General features: G+C 38.7%; 1 protein-coding gene and 1 long non-coding RNA gene across 2 annotated transcripts; one reads left to right on the forward strand and one right to left on the reverse strand.

The window, feature by feature from the left end:
• Positions 1 to 3,699: 3,699 nt before the first annotated feature.
• LOC131250735 (uncharacterized) lies at positions 3,700 to 8,610 on the reverse strand. The gene is made up of 5 exons (XR_009173427.1): positions 7,450 to 8,610; positions 5,689 to 5,765; positions 5,221 to 5,559; positions 4,734 to 4,826; positions 3,700 to 4,424 (listed from the first exon to the last, which is right to left on the reverse strand). It is a non-coding gene; the product is annotated as an uncharacterized LOC131250735 (long non-coding RNA).
• Positions 8,611 to 15,616: 7,006 nt separating this feature from the next.
• LOC131251851 (pentatricopeptide repeat-containing protein At5g66520-like) lies at positions 15,617 to 16,972 on the forward strand. Its single transcript, XM_058252845.1, has one exon. It carries the CDS (start codon positions 15,617 to 15,619, stop codon positions 16,970 to 16,972), a length of 1,356 nt encoding a protein of 451 aa, XP_058108828.1.
• The last annotated feature ends 4,009 nt before the right edge of the window (positions 16,973 to 20,981 follow it).

Raw genomic sequence — 20,981 nt, forward strand, 5'->3', positions numbered from 1 at the left:
AAATCATCTCAACCTTATTACCTTTGGTGTTAATCCTAACTTTCATTTAAAGCATTCATTCCTAATTTTGTTATTCTTCATTTTCCCACACATTCATTTCTGGTTCCTCATTTTTGCAATTCTCATCGTATGAATATGTCATTTGGTGACTGTCCAAAATTTTAACCCATGTATCATGACTGTTCTTATACATAATAATTAGCCAGTTTTTTTTTAATAGATTTTTTTGAAGTTTTTAATTAAAAAAAAAAAAACCATCAGCTTGAGTGATCGCATAAGTGATCATGTGATGGCATAAGCAATCAACTCAAGGTTATGGCTTATGTGGGTTTATTTGATTTAACAACCTTGCTCATTGTATGAATTTGTTATTCCTCAACTATCCAATATTTTGCTCCATATGTCATGACCAGTCTTCTACCCATCATATAAAATTTCTCTTTTAGTTTTATTAGTATAAGGTAATTTTACAAAATTTCATAAGGACACATATACTTTATTCACCATGATCTAAACCTACAAGCAACATCTTTCTCAATCACTTCATCCTAGTCGGGTTTATCCGATGAGTGGCTTAGTAAAGGTACTTAAGGTGATTTCACAAAATTACAGAGGCACAGATCTTGACTTTATTCACCGATGAGTGGCTTGCTCGTTTAAAACTTTTAACTTATACTAATTCACTCCTAAACTGTATCTTCAGTTAAGCCATATATGTGCTTAAATATTTTGTTACAACTTCCACCCATGTCCCATTAGGCCTTTTATTTGCCCTTTTATGACCTTCATATATGACATTATCAAAGATTAAATCTTTTGCTAGTACCTCCACCAATGTCCCTTTATGCCTTTTATTTGCCTTTTTGCCCTTTATTTTTATCTTTTGCACTTGAAAATCCTCCTGGTCGACTTTACCTTATATTATTACTCATCGGTGTTACTCATGACTTTCGTTGAATGTATTTGTTCTTAGTTATGTCATTCATAGTCTTCTTATACAGAAATTTCACAAAACTATATAGGTATACAACTCCACTACATTCACCTATCTCTAAATTTATATGTAATATTTTTCTTGATCACTTAAGTTGGTTACATTCAACTTGGTGGACTCAACAAAACCTGGTTGTGCTCCCCCTCTCAATTGTTCTCCATGGTGTGGTCCATTTCAGTTTCCATTTGATTTAATTTTTAGTTCTATAAGTCTTAAACGTGGAGGTAAGAAGAAATAATTTGAAAGCCGATAATTTAACTGAAGATATGTTCTTTGGCGGAGTGGAATGGCATAATATGATTCATGTGGTTGACTCAATCAGTTGGGACTAAATGCTTTAATGATGATAATGAGGATAAGGATGACGTATGTATGTATATCATCATCGTCATTGAAGCACTAATCCCAGCTGATTTAAGCTTTATAATTCTGTTATGTCCCTCCAATCCATTCAGGTTGTATTCTCAACTAAACTATTCTTGTTTAAATCTTCTGTTAGTACATCCACCCTTTTTATCCTTTAACTTACCAATCAACACCTTGAAACTCGTTTATTTCCTTATCTTCATTGCACGTTGCCAAATCATCTCAATCTTATTACCTTTAATGTTTATCCTAACTTTCACTTAGAGCATTCACTCCTAATTTTGTCATTCTTTGTCTTCTCACACATTCACATCTAGTTCCTCATTTTTGCAATGCTCATCGTATGAATATGTCATTTGGCGAATGTCCAAAATTTTAACCCATGTATCATAACTGTTCTTATACGTGGTAATTAGACAGTTTTTAAAAAGTTTTAGATTTATTTTTTACTTTTTTTTCACCTATTAATCATTTTTTCAATTTTTAATTTTTTTTTTAAAAAACCATCAACTTGAACGATCGCATAAGCGAATAAGGTAGTATTTTGTAGAATTTTCTAAAGGAAACTGTGTGCCTTTTTTGGATGCGAATCAGATGGCCCACGCCACCCCAGCTATGGTGGTGATGTGTGGGCATTGTGGGACCCATTTTGATGTATATGTTGTATATCCATGCTATCCATCAGTTTTTCCATCTTCTTTTAGGGCATGGTCCTAAAAATGAAGAACACGTTACCACACCATTGTAGGTGTGGGAGGGCAACACCACCTAATCATCGCAAAGCCTTCTTTGGGATTTTCTCTTGTGGGGTCCACTAGTACATTGATGATTGAACTTAGCACTGTCAACGGGCTAGGCCAGTTGGGCTTATTCAAAATTTTAAATGTGACTGGCCCGAGCCTAGCCCATTGACAGCCCTAATTGAAGGCAGACACATGCCTTGTAAAATCCAAGTAAGGTACAATCATATGGATGGGCCAAAAGATTGTACACTAGTGCTTAGGATTTTGGTTTGTACAAAGTGGGGCACATTGTTCACAAATCTATATATATATATATATATATATATATATATATATATATATATATATATATATATATATATATATATATATGGGCATGCTCACCTATGCACGTGCGCACCTTATCACACGTGTCATGGGCGTCTAATCGGAACGGTCCATAAGATGCGGAATCCTATGAAACCCTAGGGGACAAATTTTCACCCTAATCTAAGTTGCTGGTGGGCCATATCAAAGAGAAATGCAAATCAAGGGAAGAAATTATTTTCATTTTTCATGGCCCACCAAAGTTTTAGTTCAAAGTAAAAATTGGTACCAAGGGGTTTCATGAGGTTCAAATATATATATATATATATATATATAGGCATACTCACCTACGCATCTATGCACGTGCGCACCTTATCACACGTGTCATAGGCGTCTAATCGGAATGGTCCATATGATGCGGAATCCCATGAAACCCCAAGGGACGAATTTTCACCCTAATCTAAGTTGCTGGTGGGCCATATCAAAGAGAAATGCAAATCAAGGGAAGAAACTATTTTCATTTTTCATGGCCCACTAAAGTTTTGGTTCAAAGTAAAAATTGGTACCAGGGGGTTTCATGAGGTTCAAAGTATATATATATATATATATATATATATATATATATATATATATATATATATATATATATATATATCATTACAAAATTGCCCTTCCTAATCCTAATTAGGGGGTAATAGTATTGAACATGGTCCAAATCATTAAAAAAACGAGCTTGAATTTTAAGCCTAAGCTCCCAAAAGCCCAACGGGTAGGGTTGCAAATGGGATGGGTTGGGTTAGGTTGGGTCTAGGGGCGCCTCATACCCGACCTATTTAAGAATCCACTTGGAATTTTGGACCTAGCCTTGACCCACTAAAATTCAGGCATGTTTAGGTTAGGTTGAAATCAAAAGGAGTCGACCCTCTAATTTTATGGCTCGATACTGGCCCCCTATCCAAATGACCTATTTATCACACGAGTCGCATTAAAGTGGATAGGGATGCCAATGGGTACCCAAAGTTGTGGGTACCCGATGAACCCACCCATGAACCCAAACCAATTTTAATGAGCTCAAGTTCAATCAATTGGACCCAATAACAAGTTGAGTTGGGTCCAGACAATAAATTTATCAATACTTTTCTTCTTATTTTGTTTTGGGTTTTGGGTGGTGTCAAGGCTCAACCCATTAATAACTTATGTGGGTAGGTAGGGTTCAACCCAAGCCTAACCCATTAGGAAAATTTTCTAAACCTGACCCATTAAAATTTGGGCTAGTTTAAGTTAGGTCGAAATCTAAAGCAACCGTCCCACTAATTTAATGGGTCGATACTGGCCTCTTATCCGAATCCAACCCCATTTATCATTGGGGTCATATTGAGGTCGATAGGGATGCCAATGGGTACCCGAAGCCGTGGCCTATGAACCTAACCCAATTTTAACGAGCTCAGGTTCAATCAATTGGACTGAAGAAATCATGTTGAGTTTGGGTCCAGGCAATAAATTTATCCATACTTTTGTTCTTTATTTTGTTTTGGGTTTTGGCTCGAGTCAAACCAGCTCATCTGGCTCAACCCATTAGAAACCTATGTAGGGTCATCCGGCTCAACCCATTAGTAACCTATGCAAGGTCATCCGGCTCAACCCATTAGGTAGGTTCAACCCCAGCCTAACCCATTATTTAAATGGACAAATTTCTAGCTCGAACCCAACCCACTACCCAATTAGTTTGGCTTGAACCCACCTTAAAAGCAGGTTGGGTCTGTTAACACATAGGCCAACCTGACTTAGGCCTAAGGCCAACCCATTTTAAATTAGAGCTAGGCCTGTCAATGGGTCTATATTAGGCCCAAGTCCAACCCAGGTTGGGACTCAAACCCAGACATGTTCCTTCCTCATGCAAGGTACAATTTCTACAAGGAAAATAAATAGCAACCAAAGTTCAAAATTGAAATGGTTTTCCTTACCTTCATTAATTATTTCATACCCCGTTGCCTTCATGATCTTTGGCAGCGCCACTGGAAAAAAAAAAAGAAAAAAGAAAAAGAAAAAAGAAAAGTAAAAACCAACAGGAACTGTAACTAATTGCTTTGACAAACAGTTGATGACCTGAAAGTGGCTATGCTGCATCAAACCAGCATTCATTTTCAGGTTTTTTAAAAAAAACTATATATATATATATATATATATATATATATATATATATATATATATATATATATATATATATATATATATATATATATATATATATATAAAGAATCTGGCCACAGGCAGCCACATGTTCATCTACCCCCTGTTACAACAATTTATAATAGCATGCATACCTTACAATCACGGGCCAGCCCAGCAGGAGCTTTCCCATATGCAATAGAGAAGTTAAGCATTTTTGCTTTTCATCTCTCAAAAGCAAAGGCATCCTGAAATAAGGACACATATATATAATTTTTTTAAAAAAAAAATCATTACCAAGAAACAGGTTAAGCAGCATAACATAGTTAAAATATGTTCACGAATATATTCAAACTTTGCAGGTGTGTTTGGATCAGCTATTTGAATTCAGATGACAATAACTATTAGTCTAGTATTGTGTGACTCCAGATTGCAACTATCCTACTTGAAGTTGGGACTTAAGAGACCTATAACTAATACTACAATATAAGAGTTACTTCCTCATCACTTTTTAGTAATTCATGAGGCACTGTTCATGATTGTCTTTTTCCTTCGTATTATAATTCTATATTCCTAGGTTCATTGCCTTTTTTTTTCCCCTTTCATAAGATCAGTGAAATGAGAAGTTTTCTGTATAATTACCTTTAATAGAGGAACTGGAGGTTTGTCTTCCCTGGGTTGAGGCTACCATTCAAGCAACACCCCTTTTCCCTCTACAGCCTTGCGAATATGTGGGTACATATTCATTACCATCCTTGAATGGAAATCCCCACTAGCCTTGAAGGCATTCAACATGCTCTGATAGTTTGCAAGATGCATAAAGATCCGAAGCTCCAGCTACAAGATAAAGTTTGTTTCCACAATTAAATCTAATGTGGCAATTTTAAAATACGCTAATCGCCTTGCTGACTCAGCTAAGTCAGCCTGGTTTGGCTGAGCTCCAAGTACCAGCCTGAACTCAAATCTTATATGAAAATGGCCCTGCGGATCAATTTTTATATAATTGGTAAGCTTGCAACTGACTTGGCAAAATTGTACTCAGAACTCAGGAGACAAGCTCTGTAATGCCAACTATCACAAAGGATAATAAAGAGCAGAAGCGAATGCTACCAGGGGCTCTGTGTTATCAATAAAATATTTTCTTTGCTCCTCTGATATCTTGATTTTATGAAGGACTGAACCAAAATCTGACAAGAGAAGCATAGTAGTACGAGTAATATCAAGCTTCCATAGAAAAATATGAAGAAAAGATACATGAGACTTGGAGAAAACAAAATAGTTGCACTAGTTCAGTTAGACATTGTATAGCTTAGGACCCTATACAAAGGAAACCTATCATGTGCACCTCTTTTTTGAGATGTTATGATTTAAAAGTGTGTATTAATGTCTTTTTTAACAATCCTTGAAGTTTCATTAAAAAATCAACCATTTTCCCAATGTTTCCCCATGTTTCCCAAAAAGTGTGATAAATTACCTAATACAAACGATATATCCCTTGCGATAACCGATATGTATCTGTATCACGAGGATGTGATACGTAACACGATACCGATATTTCAAACACTGAGTTTGTCCTTGTAGAGAAGCATTTTCGTCATTTACAAAAAAAATAATAATAATAATTTTTAAAAAAAAAAAAAAAACTGTCATTTCAATTTTCAAATAGCATTCATTACAGCAATCTAATGGAAGGTACCAGAATCTAAAATCCTTAAGAGGTATCTCAATGGAGGTAATTAGATTAGGTACGGAATGAAAATTCCCGCCTAATGAGTTACTATCCACTACCTCACTGTTTCCGTTAAACACTGATAGCCTAATAGGGATTGGTGCTTTCCAAATGCCGTGGAGTGTGGAGGCCACCCTCCAAAGGTAGGAGAGTGAAAGAAAAGATGGGGTCAAGAAAAACACCTCGAGAAAACTTCTGCTCATATTTTTCAGTAATGCGGCAGTCAATAAAGATGACTAGCCTAGGAATCTGAGAAATTTAATTTTTGCTGTAAAAGAATTATACTTGAGAAAACTTTCACTCAATTTATCAGTCATGTGGCAGCCAAAAAGATGACTAGGTTAGGAATATGAGAAATTTATTTTTTGCTGTAAAAGAATTATACAATTTTGTCTCTAGGTTAATCTGAAGATATGGCACAAATTAACCAACATACAGAAACTTTTCATCAGAATTCTGAAAAACTGAAACAGTTATCCCATATTTTAATAATGAATTCATGACTCTTTAACTTAAAAAAGATGCTACAAAAAAATGTATAAAGGAACTCGCAGCCAAAAAGTAAGCTGAATAGTTCCTCAAGAAAATGTATTTCTGATTCAGATAAGCCTCTCCTATAAAAGAAGAGGTTCAACAAATGAAACTAAGAAAATACTGTCAAGTACAAAGATGATAGGGGAATACAACGAAACTGCATTGGATCTGCAGAATATTACCAAATGGCCATTTTCATTGTGTTGGAAACATCCACATTGGTTGTAGATATTAAAACAACCTATTAGCTAAGATCTGAAAACATAATCCTCCACTAGTATTTGCATGTTCGAGGTAGTCAACAAGACTTGTGAAAAGAAAATCTATCCATGTCTACTTGACAGAGAACATCTTCACTGTCCTTGTGCATTTTGGACAAAATAAACTACTCAGTAGGGCAAGATCATAAAAGTTGCATAAAAATCAACTACTTAGGTTAATCTTAAAAGTTTCAATTCGAGCAGACCAGCCATAAACTGAAAATAAAATCAGTTTACCTAAAACAGAATATACATTAGTTACCATCATTGTGTGAGAACAGAATCAACATATTAGATCACCACAATTCAGGGATACAAACAAGCATGGTTTAAAAGCAGCACCCACACCAATTTCACCTTTTCCTCGAGAATCCCACCAACTGCCTTATTTTCCGACACCACCACATCCTGAAAACCTTGCAACAACTGTTAGAAAACCTCTCATGTTGCAGCATAGTTTAGAAATCTGAAAACTCAACTGACTCAATTATTGGAACTCAATGCGTGCCAAATTCTCTAGATTCATGCTTTGACATAAGCATGCAAGTCATAGAAAATGCATCACTATTGTGGAAGTTCACCAACAAATAAACTGGTGATCATGTATATATGCATGTGTGTATACACACCCCCACACATGTGCACACACTCACATCTCTATATACATGATCCCTTGTTTATATATGAGAGAGAGAGTGGTGTTTATGCACGTCCAACACAAGTCAAGTGGTCTCTATTCCAAGGTACACATTTTAATATTTTCATGCACGTCCAACACAAGTCAAGTGGTCCCTTGTTTAGTTTGACCTTTTTTGAGTTGAATGTGAGCCTATGATGTGATTTATTTGTTAAGCATCTTTGTCAGATTTCTATTGAAGGATTATGATTTCTTTGAATTTGGGGGATTTCTGGTGCATGGACCATCCACAACAGGTTTCAAACAAGTAGGTTTGTCATAGAATTAGGAAGTTGGGTTTCTTGAGAGAGATGGAAACAAATTGGATATTTGGATGGAGTGAAATACCTGGAGCTGCTGCCCTTCAACTGATGAACATGGCCATCAACCTTTTTGAAATCTACAGGCTGCTGATCTCTTCAAGAAAAGAAAAACATAGAAAAAGTGATCTTTTCAATATCCAACAAGAGAGAGAGAGAAGCAAATTCCTCACAGAGCTCTGCCCAAATCATTACGAAGCTTCTCAGAATCATCAAAGAAGAGAGACACCACTTCCAAAACAAAATCTGGGTTGCTCCCATCTTGCAACTGCTGCAGCTGTGTGTATTGATCATCCAAGAATCCCTTCAAACAGGATGAAAAAAATAAATCAGATGGCTACACCCATATGATAGTTCACCAACACTTTGATAATGGTGCTTATTACCCAGACCATCCAATCATCCAAATCGTGGGGCACATTATGGATGGAGCATATCTCAAATACCATACTGATCAAGCAATCCAAACCATCCAATTTATGGTACTTATCAAATGTATGGTTAAGAATAAAACAGTAAAGTACTGATCAAGCAAACCAAACCATCCAAGTAAAATGTATGGTTAAGAATAAAACACTGAGTAGCCCTAGTTCCAACTGAAAAAAATCAGATGGTTCCAAAATCTGCTTACTTTTACTTATGGGTTATGCTCCATCCATAATTCAGTCAAAGATTTGGGAGGTTTCAATATATGGCAATGAGGCTCCAAAGGTTTATGGTAAATGGAAGAGCCCTTATGGATTTAGTAATGTAAATCTAGGCAAAAGTAAGACCAAGAAAACCAGTCATTTAAAAAAAAAATTTAAAAAGAAAAAAACAAATAAAGTCACCATCACTTGTCAGTTTTCTTTACCAATTTCATGCAATCGTGTGCTTCAGTAGATAAGCTAGGATCCAGCCCATGATCTTAAGGTTGAGACACAGTGATAATCCAATCAAGTTACTAGTGTTATCATAGTCTTGGTAAGAAGAGTTTCAACTTACAAGTTTAGTGAAGGAAGAAGCAGTTAGACATTTATCACGAGGACACCTGATCTAGGATGATCAGTGCCATGAAAACATGTAGCTCACAAAATGTCAAACAAAATTCAATAATGAAGTTAATGGGAAAGTATGTCCAGTGATATAGAAGTAGTTAATTATGACTTAATGCTTCAATGATGTGAAGCTTCAACTTGAGTGGGAGAATTACCTGGTTATAATGATTATGCAGCTGAGTTTAACTCCTTTTGCCTTTTGGATTTGATCTTTGATTCTATTCACACTGTGATTCAACCCATTGAGTGCTGCATTGTGTGATGGACCAAAAACTAGGCTAATTTGACTATCTGATTATTATATTGGTGGAAATTTATTGGACCATTAAAAATTAAAAATATCCAACAATCTTACTTCCACAATCAAGTATCTGGGAATAAGAGGTTAATATTGTTTAACCAATCTGATCTTGGGATAGTGGGCTGCACAGTCTAGTTGGTTTTATTTAAACTGATATACAACACAAATACAATTTTTTGAGTGCCTGGGTATCAAGTGTAACACAAAGCCTTAGTAATGCAGGGGCATTTTCACACCAGGGCTAGAGTGGGGTGGCTTGTGGGATGCAGGGGAACACTCGGGGTGGGTGGCCCGTGTGAGGCGGGTGGCTCGTGAGAGGTAAGACCCATGTGATGTGGGGCCCACAAGGGGGATTTGCCCGAGGGCTCGGGCTATGAGATAAAGGGATTGTTCATTTTAGCCTGAAAATCTGCTCAATTCAAAATCATAAAAATAGAAAAAAATAACAAGTATTCCATTATTAGCATAGTGGAACTGTCTGATTTTCAAGTCCTGTGCATAAGCTTTGATTAATATAGTTCTTTTTTTTTTTTTTTTTTTTCTTTTCTTCACAAATTGTTTCTGCTTTGACTGATATAGTCCAAAATCAATCCGATCATACACCCAGGAGTTGGGTCTGGGTTTTAGAACTGGTTCTAAGATCACCAAAAGAAGTTAAATGAAACAATATATAACATAACATAGGCTATTTAATTATATCTCTAACCAAACCGATCAAACTATCACCTACGAAAGTTTCATATAATCAGTCAATGAAAATCATTACTTTTAATAGAGAGCAACTAAAACGTGGATGTGGAAAACTAACATGAATCCTCTGGAAATAAATAACTGTAGATTCTAACAGAAATTCTATTATTTAGCTTGGAGTTCTGTTTTTCATGAAAATATTAAAAGTAAGAAACCACAGTTTTCACCAAAAGCTTGAAAATGAAAAACACCTTGAAAGTCTAGCGTTTTGGAAGAAGCCAATATCTATAATTTCCTTGAAAAGCTTGAAAATGGAAAACAGTTTGCGTCAATATTTTTTCCACAAATAGGGGAAAATAGATATATATATATATATATATATATATATGGAGGTCTTCTTTTCTTTTTCCACAAATCTATTTCTTTTACATTTTCTGAGATTTGGGTTTTCTTTCCTTCCCATTTTTTAGTCTTCTTGTTTACTGTCTTTGGATGATAGATTAATTTGATTTTATCTTCTTTTTTTTTTCTTTTCAGATCAAGCCAAAAAAAGCCTCACTGTTATCTATAGTTTCTCGAAGCATGAACAGAAGCGATAGAAGATTTGGAAAGGCAAAGCAACTATTTCAAAATGTCGAAAGGTATAAAAAGCTGGGAGTGAGATAGAGCACAAGTTCAAAGTGGGAGGAGCAAGAAGGAAGAAGAATCCTGCAACTTTCTTCACTAATGTTGCGGGGAAAATCTCGACAATAGTATCGTTAAAAAAAAAAAAAAAAAAAACCCTTGAAAGTTGCTGCCTATGTACAATACTTCGATCTAGAGATGCAGCTAAATGGCATTTGTGTATCAAATACAGAAATATCAAATGAGGTTTAAGTACTCCTGGTTCAATTCGCATGATTCAAATAATAAGCTTTGATTTTAAGATGAGATAATATCATTTACATGTGGTAATATAATCTTAACATTTGATAGCTGAAGGTTCCTAAGGAATGAATGTGGAAAGTTATCTGATATAACTTCTTCAATAGGATTCACTAACTGTATTTAACATGCTTAGAGATTTTTCCTCAACACTCATATCTTGTTGTAGACAATATAAGGTCCCGTCTGGGTGCCACACTGAAATCGACCAAACTTACTTTTTGCACAATCGCTCATATAAGGTCCTCCAAGAAGCCCTTGGATCGTTGATAGTGCAGATCTGGTTGTGGTCAACCTAAGTGTACATGGAGTTGATTTTATAGGGATATATTGTCCGACTAAGAGAGTTGATTTTATAGAGACAGAGTTGTCCGGCTAAGATCTTCGTAATGCTACCAGTAGGTGCAATTGCTACTAGTATCATTCAAGAACAATTCTAAGATGCAAACCATGCATAACAGTATGAGGTTTACATATACAATCCAAGGAAGCACATCTACAAACTAATCCACTTTAATATGATTTAAAGTCTTACTTGCAGTGCTCCTTTATGAAGTCCTTCTGAGAGATCAAGTCAGTAACAGCTGTAAAACAGCAATTTTTATGCTTCAGAGCAACATGTAAAGTAAATGGTCCTTGTCCATGGCCAAGATCAAGGATGGTTTGACTATCTTGTATTCGTGCCCTTTCGCAGCTGTATATCAAGTATTGCAATCTCAGCCTCATGGTATAGACGGTCCTAAAACAACAATCGGAATCTACTGAGAGAGCTACCTGATTCTTGGGGATTTTCACAAGTTCATACATAGCCCATTCTGTTGTTACCAGAGTAGTATCTGATGTTTCAATGATTGCTTCCCAGACCAACATGGTCAGTTGTTCTTCTGTCAGCATTTTCCCTTCCGACAGCAAGAAATCAGACGACAGTCTATTTTCTGTTTGAGAGTGCAATTACAATAAAAGGATTCAGTAGTTGATTTCTGTCATTGTTAAAGAGGACTGCCCTTTTACCCCACCAAATGGTGACCAGAGCATTCATTTAGTGGGTCCCTTGATGGATGGCTTACATGAAAAAGATAAAAAAAATCCCACTGATCAGAGATCCTCATTGTTGATAAATGGGTTGAAATCTGGACCATTTCTCTAACCTTTGCAAGAATTTTGCCGTATGCCACATTCAATGAAGGAAGACCAAAGATTTGATGGCTAGGATCTCCCAAATCTAGAGAGTTGATTGTTGGGGGGGGGGGGGTGGTCCTTCCATGACAGGGGCTTCTAGATGAATTGCTTGGATAAACCAACCATGGATCCCACATGTACAAACTCAGTGTGCGATGGGAAGCTCTCTATTTGTCACCAACAGGGAGTTCATCTCTACAAATATGCAACTTCCCAAAAAATTCTGCACTTGCTTTAGAGGGTGTTTGGTTGCACCAAATTTCATGAAATATCATGAAATTTTGCACCCAATTAGACTGATTAATCATTATATTTCATGACATTTAGCACAACCAAACACACAATTCAATGTAAATGTTGGGAATCTGGTAATGTGTTGGGCTCTGGCTGATATGATACAACCCCACATCCGCCTATATCGCCCTGTAACTGCCCCTGTTTCACGCATGGGGTGGGCAACTATAGATATGATGCATAAAACCATGCCCCGACCCGACCCAATCCCGAATCTGACCCATTGACTAATTTTCAGTGAGGCCTACCCTGGCCAATAAAAAGAAAAATACCATCCATGGACTAGTTTGGATCATGTTTGCCTGTAAATGTATGAGAGCGACCTACACTTAGGCATGTGCTTATGCTATAAATATGATTTGGTTAAGGGTCTTGTTTGCCTGTAAATGTAATCTGAACAGGATTACATTGAAATCAGGACTATTAAAATTCGGATTCTTCGAAATCCTACAGAAAACAGATTGTCATAGGCACAACCAACAAAATATTCAGATCAGATGTAAGACAGATTTTTCCACACAAATTGTACTAAATTTGAGCAGCCAACCAAGCCCACGAAAAGAGTAGAATATGCACTGCCATTTATGCTTTCATGAAAACAGTATCTAATGATTGGCAAGATATTTTGTGGCTTAGCAGTGTAAGTTGGGATTTGGCAAAATCCATGTCCTACAGGGATTTCAGGATCCTGCTATTAGGCTTAAAATCTGAATTTTGAAATTTAGATTTGGGTAATCTGAATAGGATTACATTGAAATCAGGTCTAATAAAATTTGAATTCTTCAAGATCCTACAGAAAATAAATTGTCAGAGACAGCCAACAGAATATTCAGATTGGGTGTAAGACAGATTTTTCCACACAAATTGTACTAAATTTGAGCAGCCAACCAAGCCCACGAAAAGAGTAGAATATGCACTGCCATTTATGCTTTCATGAAAATAGTATCTAATGATTGACAAGATATTTTGTGGCTTAGCAGTGTAAGTTGGGATTTGGCAAAATCCATGTCCTACAGGGATTTCAGGAACCCGCTATTAGGCTTAAAATCTGAATTTTGAAATTTAGATTTGGGTAATCTTAATAGGATTATATTGAAATTGGGTCTAATAAATTTTGAATTCTTCAAGATCCTACAGAAAATAGATTGTCAGAGACAGCCAACAGAATATTCAGATCGGGTGTAAGACAGATTTTTCCACACAAATTGTACTAAATTTGAGCAGCCAACCTATCCTGCGGAAAGAGTAGAACATGTACTACCATTTATGCTTTTCATGAAACAAAGTCTATAAATGATTGGCAAGATAATTTGTCATGAAAATGGATTCTTTACTTCTAGTTTTGTCAAGTCACTTCTAATTTAAAACCTCCAGCATCAGAAAGAAGAGCAGCCATTGATATAAAGACGCATACCCTTTTTTTGAACAATGACGGATGTCTTTGCGCCAAAGGAGATGGCCCACTTGTTTTCATAGGTTTACCATTCCAACTTTCTCTAGTGTTCGGTAGCATCCTCCGAAGACCCCGGCAAAGAATTCAGCCTGCTGGGCTTTAGCATAACATGCAATGATTTGAAAGAATAATCTTTCTAGGAGGTATTTTGCATTTGCAAAGTCTAATTTGCCATAATGTGTGTGGTATCACTTGATGCACCCAGCCCAAGAACCAAGGCCATACACTCAGTGACCCTAGATTGGAGGATTTCCAAAAACTCTACCAATTTTATACCCACCATACATTAATTTAAAAGGCCTAAGTCATGGACCTCAATTTAAATGGAACATACCCCAAAATTAGATTGACTGGGGACATGCAAAACCTCATAGAACTGTTTGTTAAACTTGGACCGTGTTCAGACACACTTTTGGATGAATAAGGCACACGTTTTGAATGGTCTAGATTGTGGTGGTTGTGCACATTATCATGGATCATCACACTCTACCTTCAACTCGGTTCGACTTGGTGTACACCCCTACTTGAGTGAGGCCAATATTTGTGTTTTCGTATCATTATTAACGGTACATATGACATATAAGCATCACTGTCGACTCGGGAGGTTTTAACGATAGTAATTTCCCTACCCACATTTTCCTTTAGTGCAGCCCACTTGAGTCTTCAATCCTGATTGTTTTTGGTTTCAAGTCCTAAAATGAGCTCCCAAAACAAATGGACAGGGTAGATTTCTCACAAACATTATAGTGGCCCCACGTAAGTTTCCAGCGCAGGAACTTCCTGGCAAAGGCTTTCTTAGGAAATCCGTGTCCCTAACTTTCTGTGAGGCAATCCTTGTCCATTTTTCTCAGCTGTCTGTCTACTGTTGGAAATGGATTGGCTACTCCCCCTGCCACCAGCCCGGTGGCTAGTGGTCGATGCTCTGTGGGCCCCACCATGATGTATGTGAGTAGCCAATCCGTTTCCCTACTCCCCCTGCCACCAGCCAATGGCTGGTGGTCGGTACTCTGTGGGCCCCACCATGATGTATGTGTTTCATCCACGCCGTCCATCTATTTTTCTAGACCATTTTATAGTATGAGACCAAAAATGAGATATATCCTAATATCAAGTGGACCATATCATAGGAAACAGTGTTGAATGAACGTCGACTATTAAATCCATCACTATTGTTTTCCTGAAGTGTGGTCCACCTGAGATTTACATCCCTCTCTTTTTTGGAATAAAGCCCTAAAATGATACCTAAAAATGGATGAAGGGAGTGGATAAAATACATACATCATGGTGGGTCCACAGAGCACCGACCATCACCCACTGGGCTGGTGGGAAACGGATTGGCTACTCCCCAATGGCTGGTGGTCGGTGCTCTGTGGGCCCACCATGATGTATGTGTTTCATCCATGCCGTCCATCCATTTTTCTAGATCATTTTGCCTCGATACGCCAAACAAGGTGGGTAATACTAGATCAACAAAACGGATGGGGTCAATCTTGCACTTTCCTAAATGACCAACCTCCCCTTCCTGTCCTTCTATGGATGACCAAACTATTCTTCTCACGTTTTAGTTCTTAGCCAATCACACGAGGGTCGTGACTACTCTACACAACTGCCAGAAAACCGTGACTTCCGGGAAAAAGTCGAATGGCCGGTAATTACTCAGCCACTCTCTCATCCATCTCAAATCCACCCCCCAAACGCAGCAACCAACATTCAAAATCCCAAAATCCAATAAACCCTCTTCTCACCTACCATCAAACGCTGGCCCAAGGCCGTTTTCCAGACACCCCCACCCTCATTTTTGCACTGAGATCCTGTGCCCATGTCTCCGCCTTCGAAGCAGGGCAAACCATCCATGCCCAAATCATTAAAACCAGATCAAGACCTGATCGATTCATTGCCACCTCTCTCGTTCGTTTCTATTCTGCTTGCGGTCACATCAGCTTCGCATACCAAGTGTTTGATGAAATCACTGAGAAAGATGCGGCACTTCGGACTGCCATGCTCTCAGGTTTTTCTCTCGATGGTGCTATCGAGAATGCCCGTCACGTTTTTGATGAAATGCCCGAAAGAGATATTGTTGCTTGGAATGCTATGTTGAGTGGGTATGCGCAGAGTGGGCTGCCTCAGGCTACACTTGAACTGTTCCGGGAAATGCAAATTGCCAATTTTAGGCCTAATGAAGTCACGCTAGTGAGTGCCCTTTCGGCATGTTCTCAATTGGGTTCTCTAGCCGTAGGCAAGTGGATACATGCATACATTGATAGGCATGATAGCATTAGAGTGACTTCAACATTGAATAATTCCCTTGCGCATATGTATGCAAAATGCGGTAGATTGGATGCCGCATTCCATGTGTTTGTTGAGAGACGGCCTAGGAACATGGAGTCATGGAATACTATGCTCACCAGTTTTGCCATCCATGGATGTGGGAGTGCCGCTCTCTCTCTTTTCTCACAAATGATGAGGATGGGTTTGACGCCTGACAGGATTAGCTTTGTCGGCTTGTTGATGGCATGTAGTCATGGCGGTATGATTGACCATGCCACTAGATGCTTTGATTGCATGAATCGAGTGTATGGTATCGAACCCAAGTCCGAGCACTATGGATGTATGGTGGACGTTCTTTCTCGTGGAGGGTTTCTTGAGGAGGCCCAATTGCTTATAGATAGCATGCCTTTTGAACCAGATGCTTATGTTTGGGGGGCTCTTCTGGGTGGTTGCTTAACCCATAAAAACTATGAGCTTGGTTTGCACACAGCGAAATGCCTTCTTGAGCTAGAGCCTGATGAAGAGAGTCGTTACATAGCTCTCTTGAACCTTCATGCGATGTCTGGTAAAAGAGAAGATGCCACAATGGTGAGGAACACTATGATTGATATGGGAGTCAATAAGTCTTCTGGGAGTAGCAAGATTGAGATTAATGGCGTTGTTCATGAATTCTTATCAGGGGATGGATCACATTATCTATCTACTCAATATAAAGAAAATTCGTTTTAGCGTAGATTCACACGATTAAATTGCATCCTTGACCGGCTTGCTGTGAGGGAAAGTCATGGCATGTCAATCTAAAGTATCTGCAATTGTAACATAAGCTAGTGTTAAAGTGATTATAATGCATAAATGGAGATTTATTTATATACATTCCAGATGTGGGCACTCAAAGGGGATGATTGGTCAACGATCACCTTGTTCTCAAGAGTATTATGTCTTCAGTAGTTGCTCCAAATGGAAATGGGAAAGTGGAGGGTGAAAAGCAATAGAGGCTTGCTACAGGTAGATTTTTTTATTCAAAGGGGAAACCAAATCAACCCCACCCACTATTGTTTTCCATCAAAGAGATTCTGTATTTGAGTGACTTTGATGTTGAATAAATCATGTTGATAAGTATATGCAAAAATGCAGCAAGTTAGATTCTGCCTTGCATTTGTTTGTCAAGAAAAGGCCAAGGAACTAGGATTGATGGAATGCTATGTCAATGGATTCTGCCTTGTTTGGATGTGGGACCAGAGTTCCAACGATCTGGGAAGTTTTGATGCATCTGCAATCCACAATGGGGCCCATAAGATCAATACTATGGTTTGTCTGGATCACTGACTGTGGACCCTACAAGTATGGAATCTTGTGCATCATTAATTTATGCATTTGCTAACTCTCACTAGCTTATATTTCCTCCCGCCCTAGCTTTTTGCCTCCAGTTGACTGAATATCTTCAACTTTAATATCTTGTAACTCTGTATTTCTAGATTTGTCATGGCCTCATAAATCCCCATTCTTCTGTTTCACAATGATATCCAACAATGTTGTCGTTTCTTTTCTTTTTCTTTTTGCTTTTTCTCATGCAGAGTGTTCAAGAAGATCACTGCACAAGCATGCTATCAATTCAGAAATGAGGTGTTGTATAACATGTCTTGGTAATATGAAGGTCATTCTAAATCCACTCCAACTAGATCCAAAAATACTTGTCACGCCCTAGACTCGGTAACCGGACTCACAAGGAACCCGATGGCCGGTTCTAGCCGTAATAGTCTCCATAGTACCCCATTCTCGGCTCCTGAGATAGGTTCCGATCCTGGGTTCCTACAAGGATGATTTTTATAACAGTATAATCATTATCAATACGAGCATACCTAAGATCACAGCAAGTACATCTGAGAATAACAAATGGCACACATCACAAAATCCACTAAGAATTTGAACTTTTACAAGTTTACATCAAGTTCAAAAGAACATACATAAGGTAATAAGAAAAGAGAGAGAAATCAGCAACACTGGAGTCCTCACTGCTCAACTTTACTCCACGCTCTGCTGCTATGACGCTTGCCTAGAGTCTCTTGTATGCATCAATCGTGCATAAGCTTATAGAAACTTAGAGGGTGGTGTAAGTGTGTGTCAATGGTGCATAGAAGAATAGCAGAAGATGCAAGAAGGAAAACATACTCAATGAGGATATCACCAACCTTACCAAGGATTATCATGAATACGATGCAATGAGTACTAGACGTCATACCAAGGCAATGCATGAAGGGGCTTGTACAACCAATGCTAATGCGATGCAAGTAATGCCAGTGCTCATATCCAAACCACAAGTCAAGTACATTTTCAATCATAAGGAAATCACCGGGGTCCATTACACTGCTAAATGACTACCGCTCTACAGACCCCGCACAATCAAACGAGTGTAAGAGACCTCACTACCCGCCTGTGGACAGCCAATCACCAGTAAGGCCTGACGGTAGCAGACCCATTTATGAGCTGGTCAGACTCAGCCTAGCAATGCCCCCTACACACCAGGCAGGTAAGGCCACACCCCTATCCAACCGACTACATGACAATGGGAGTCGCGACCTATTGGTATAAGGCCCTCGTGTACTCATGTAGTCCACCCGGTCACGGCGTTGGAGCAGATCCTTGGTACCATGGAAGGTTTGAGAATTTCACTCATGGGCATCCTATGCACCCGTTATGCTTAACTAATATTTTCGGTGTCCATGCATACGACCATCAACGAATACCCCTGTGGAGGCAAGGCCCTGATGAAGTAAGGGTGGATATCCACAAGCTATGCGATGTCAGATGCATGAATAACACAATTACCCATGCATCAATCTCAAGCATCCATCTCTCGGGGAGATACCAACATGTCTTACACAATGGCACAACCATGGTCAATCATACCTCAACCAAGCAGGCATATGATGTGTATAGGAGTGGGCCATGAAGATGAATAGGGGTGCCAATAAGGTGAAGATGAACTCTCTACCTAACCATGAAGGGTCTAAGTACTTAACCAATTCCTCATAAGGAATACATCCTCTAGTGGGGGCCCATTTACCTGGGGTAGCCTACGAGACTGAGGAGAACAATGATATGGGCCTAAATAGATGAAACGAGCCTAGCAAGGGTCTATGGTGGGCCTTTAACAACCAATAGAAGCCCATGGGCCTACCTTAGGGCCACCAATGTAGACATCCAACCACAATTGGTCCCTAAGAGGTAGCCCATCTCTAATTGATCATGGATCAAGGCCCAAGGCCCATACAACATTAGAAATAAGAAATGGGCAGCCATAATCATACCGCATACATTCATGTTGGGCTTCAGAAAGGCAGCCCAAGGCCTATGCAAAACATGGGTTCAAGGGGAACACACATAGCCCAATCCATATATACCACTATGGGCCCATAGGGGAAAGGTTAAGGCCCAACATAAAGGTCATTAATCTCATATATTGTGGTGGCCTAGTGGGCAGCCCATTGCTCAAACCACATGGGCAAATGTCATGCTCTTAGTCAAGTAAGTTGGGCCTACAACCTGGCCCAAATATAAAGTTGATTTGGTGTGCAACCAAGGGCCCATATACTTGTGTAATCCGGCCCACTAACCAAACACAATAGTATGGTAAAAAAGGCCCAAGAGTTCAATGGGCATATCTGGAAAGTTCCAGCCCAATTAGGCCTAAAGAGTTCAACAACTAGCTACATTGATGGACCCAATTAAATTCAACTGTGGTGGGCCTCAAACGTGTATTTATTGAGCCCAACATTTAAGGAACTAAAGGTATAAATTATTTCCTCTAAGATCTTCACAATGTGGTGGGCCCCACTCCTCAAAATTTCAGCCCAAGGCCAAGCATAATTATAATATGTTGTTGTCCTAAATTTGGGCACTCCATTGGAGTGGGCTCAGGGCCTCTAAAACTCTAGAAATTGAGGGCCAAGGTCCCTCATCATGCATACAATGAGAGGAAACCCAAAAAGGTGGCCCACCATCAGAAGAAATATTTTTGAATTATGGTTTTTATCAAGGCATATTGCTGGACTGCACAGCAGAAAAATCTGGGAGTCCAACCATCTTGGCCCATTCTTTTGGATGCCCAAATAGGGTCAGTTGGGGCTGAAATTTTACAGACTGATACTTCTATATGTGGGCTACACCTCCACAAAATTTCAAAATTTTTAGACACTTAAAAATATTTTAATTAATTTAAATGAAACAAACTGTCCAGAAAATCGGACTGACCTGGACGTCCCAACGTGGTGGGCCAATCCGGCCCTCGCCACGGTGTACACAGGGGTCCATTGGACCCGAAATTTGGTAGGTGGGTCCTACCATGGGTAGACCATACCCTTACAAAATTTCAGAATTTTTGAACATGTATAAATATTTTAATTCAATTAAAGAAATCAATCTGTCCTGAAAATCGGACTGATCTGGACACCACATTATAGTGTGCCGGTCCAGCCACCACCATGGTGCGTACAGGTGTCCATTGGCCCCAAAATTTGGTAGGTAGGTCCTACCATGGGTGGGACACCTCCCTGTAAATTTTTAAAATTTTTAGACACCCAAAAGTATTTTAATAAATTTCGGAATTCCAATGTGTCCAGGGTGGAATGTTGCTGGAACAGTGCAGAAAATCCAGACTGTCCACCTCACTTGGACCATACCTTTGGGACCTCTATCAAGATTGGATGGGGCTGAAATTTGGAGAACATCAAGATGAGAT

The sequence above is a fragment of the Magnolia sinica genome, chromosome 7 (genome assembly GCF_029962835.1).
Source record: "Magnolia sinica isolate HGM2019 chromosome 7, MsV1, whole genome shotgun sequence".
NCBI classification, from domain to species: Eukaryota; Viridiplantae; Streptophyta; class Magnoliopsida; order Magnoliales; family Magnoliaceae; genus Magnolia; species Magnolia sinica.

Coding starts and splice junctions, on each gene's coding strand:
- LOC131251851 (XM_058252845.1), top strand. CDS start 15,617: ATGGCCGGTAATTACTCAGCCACTCTCTCATCCATCTCAAATCCACCC.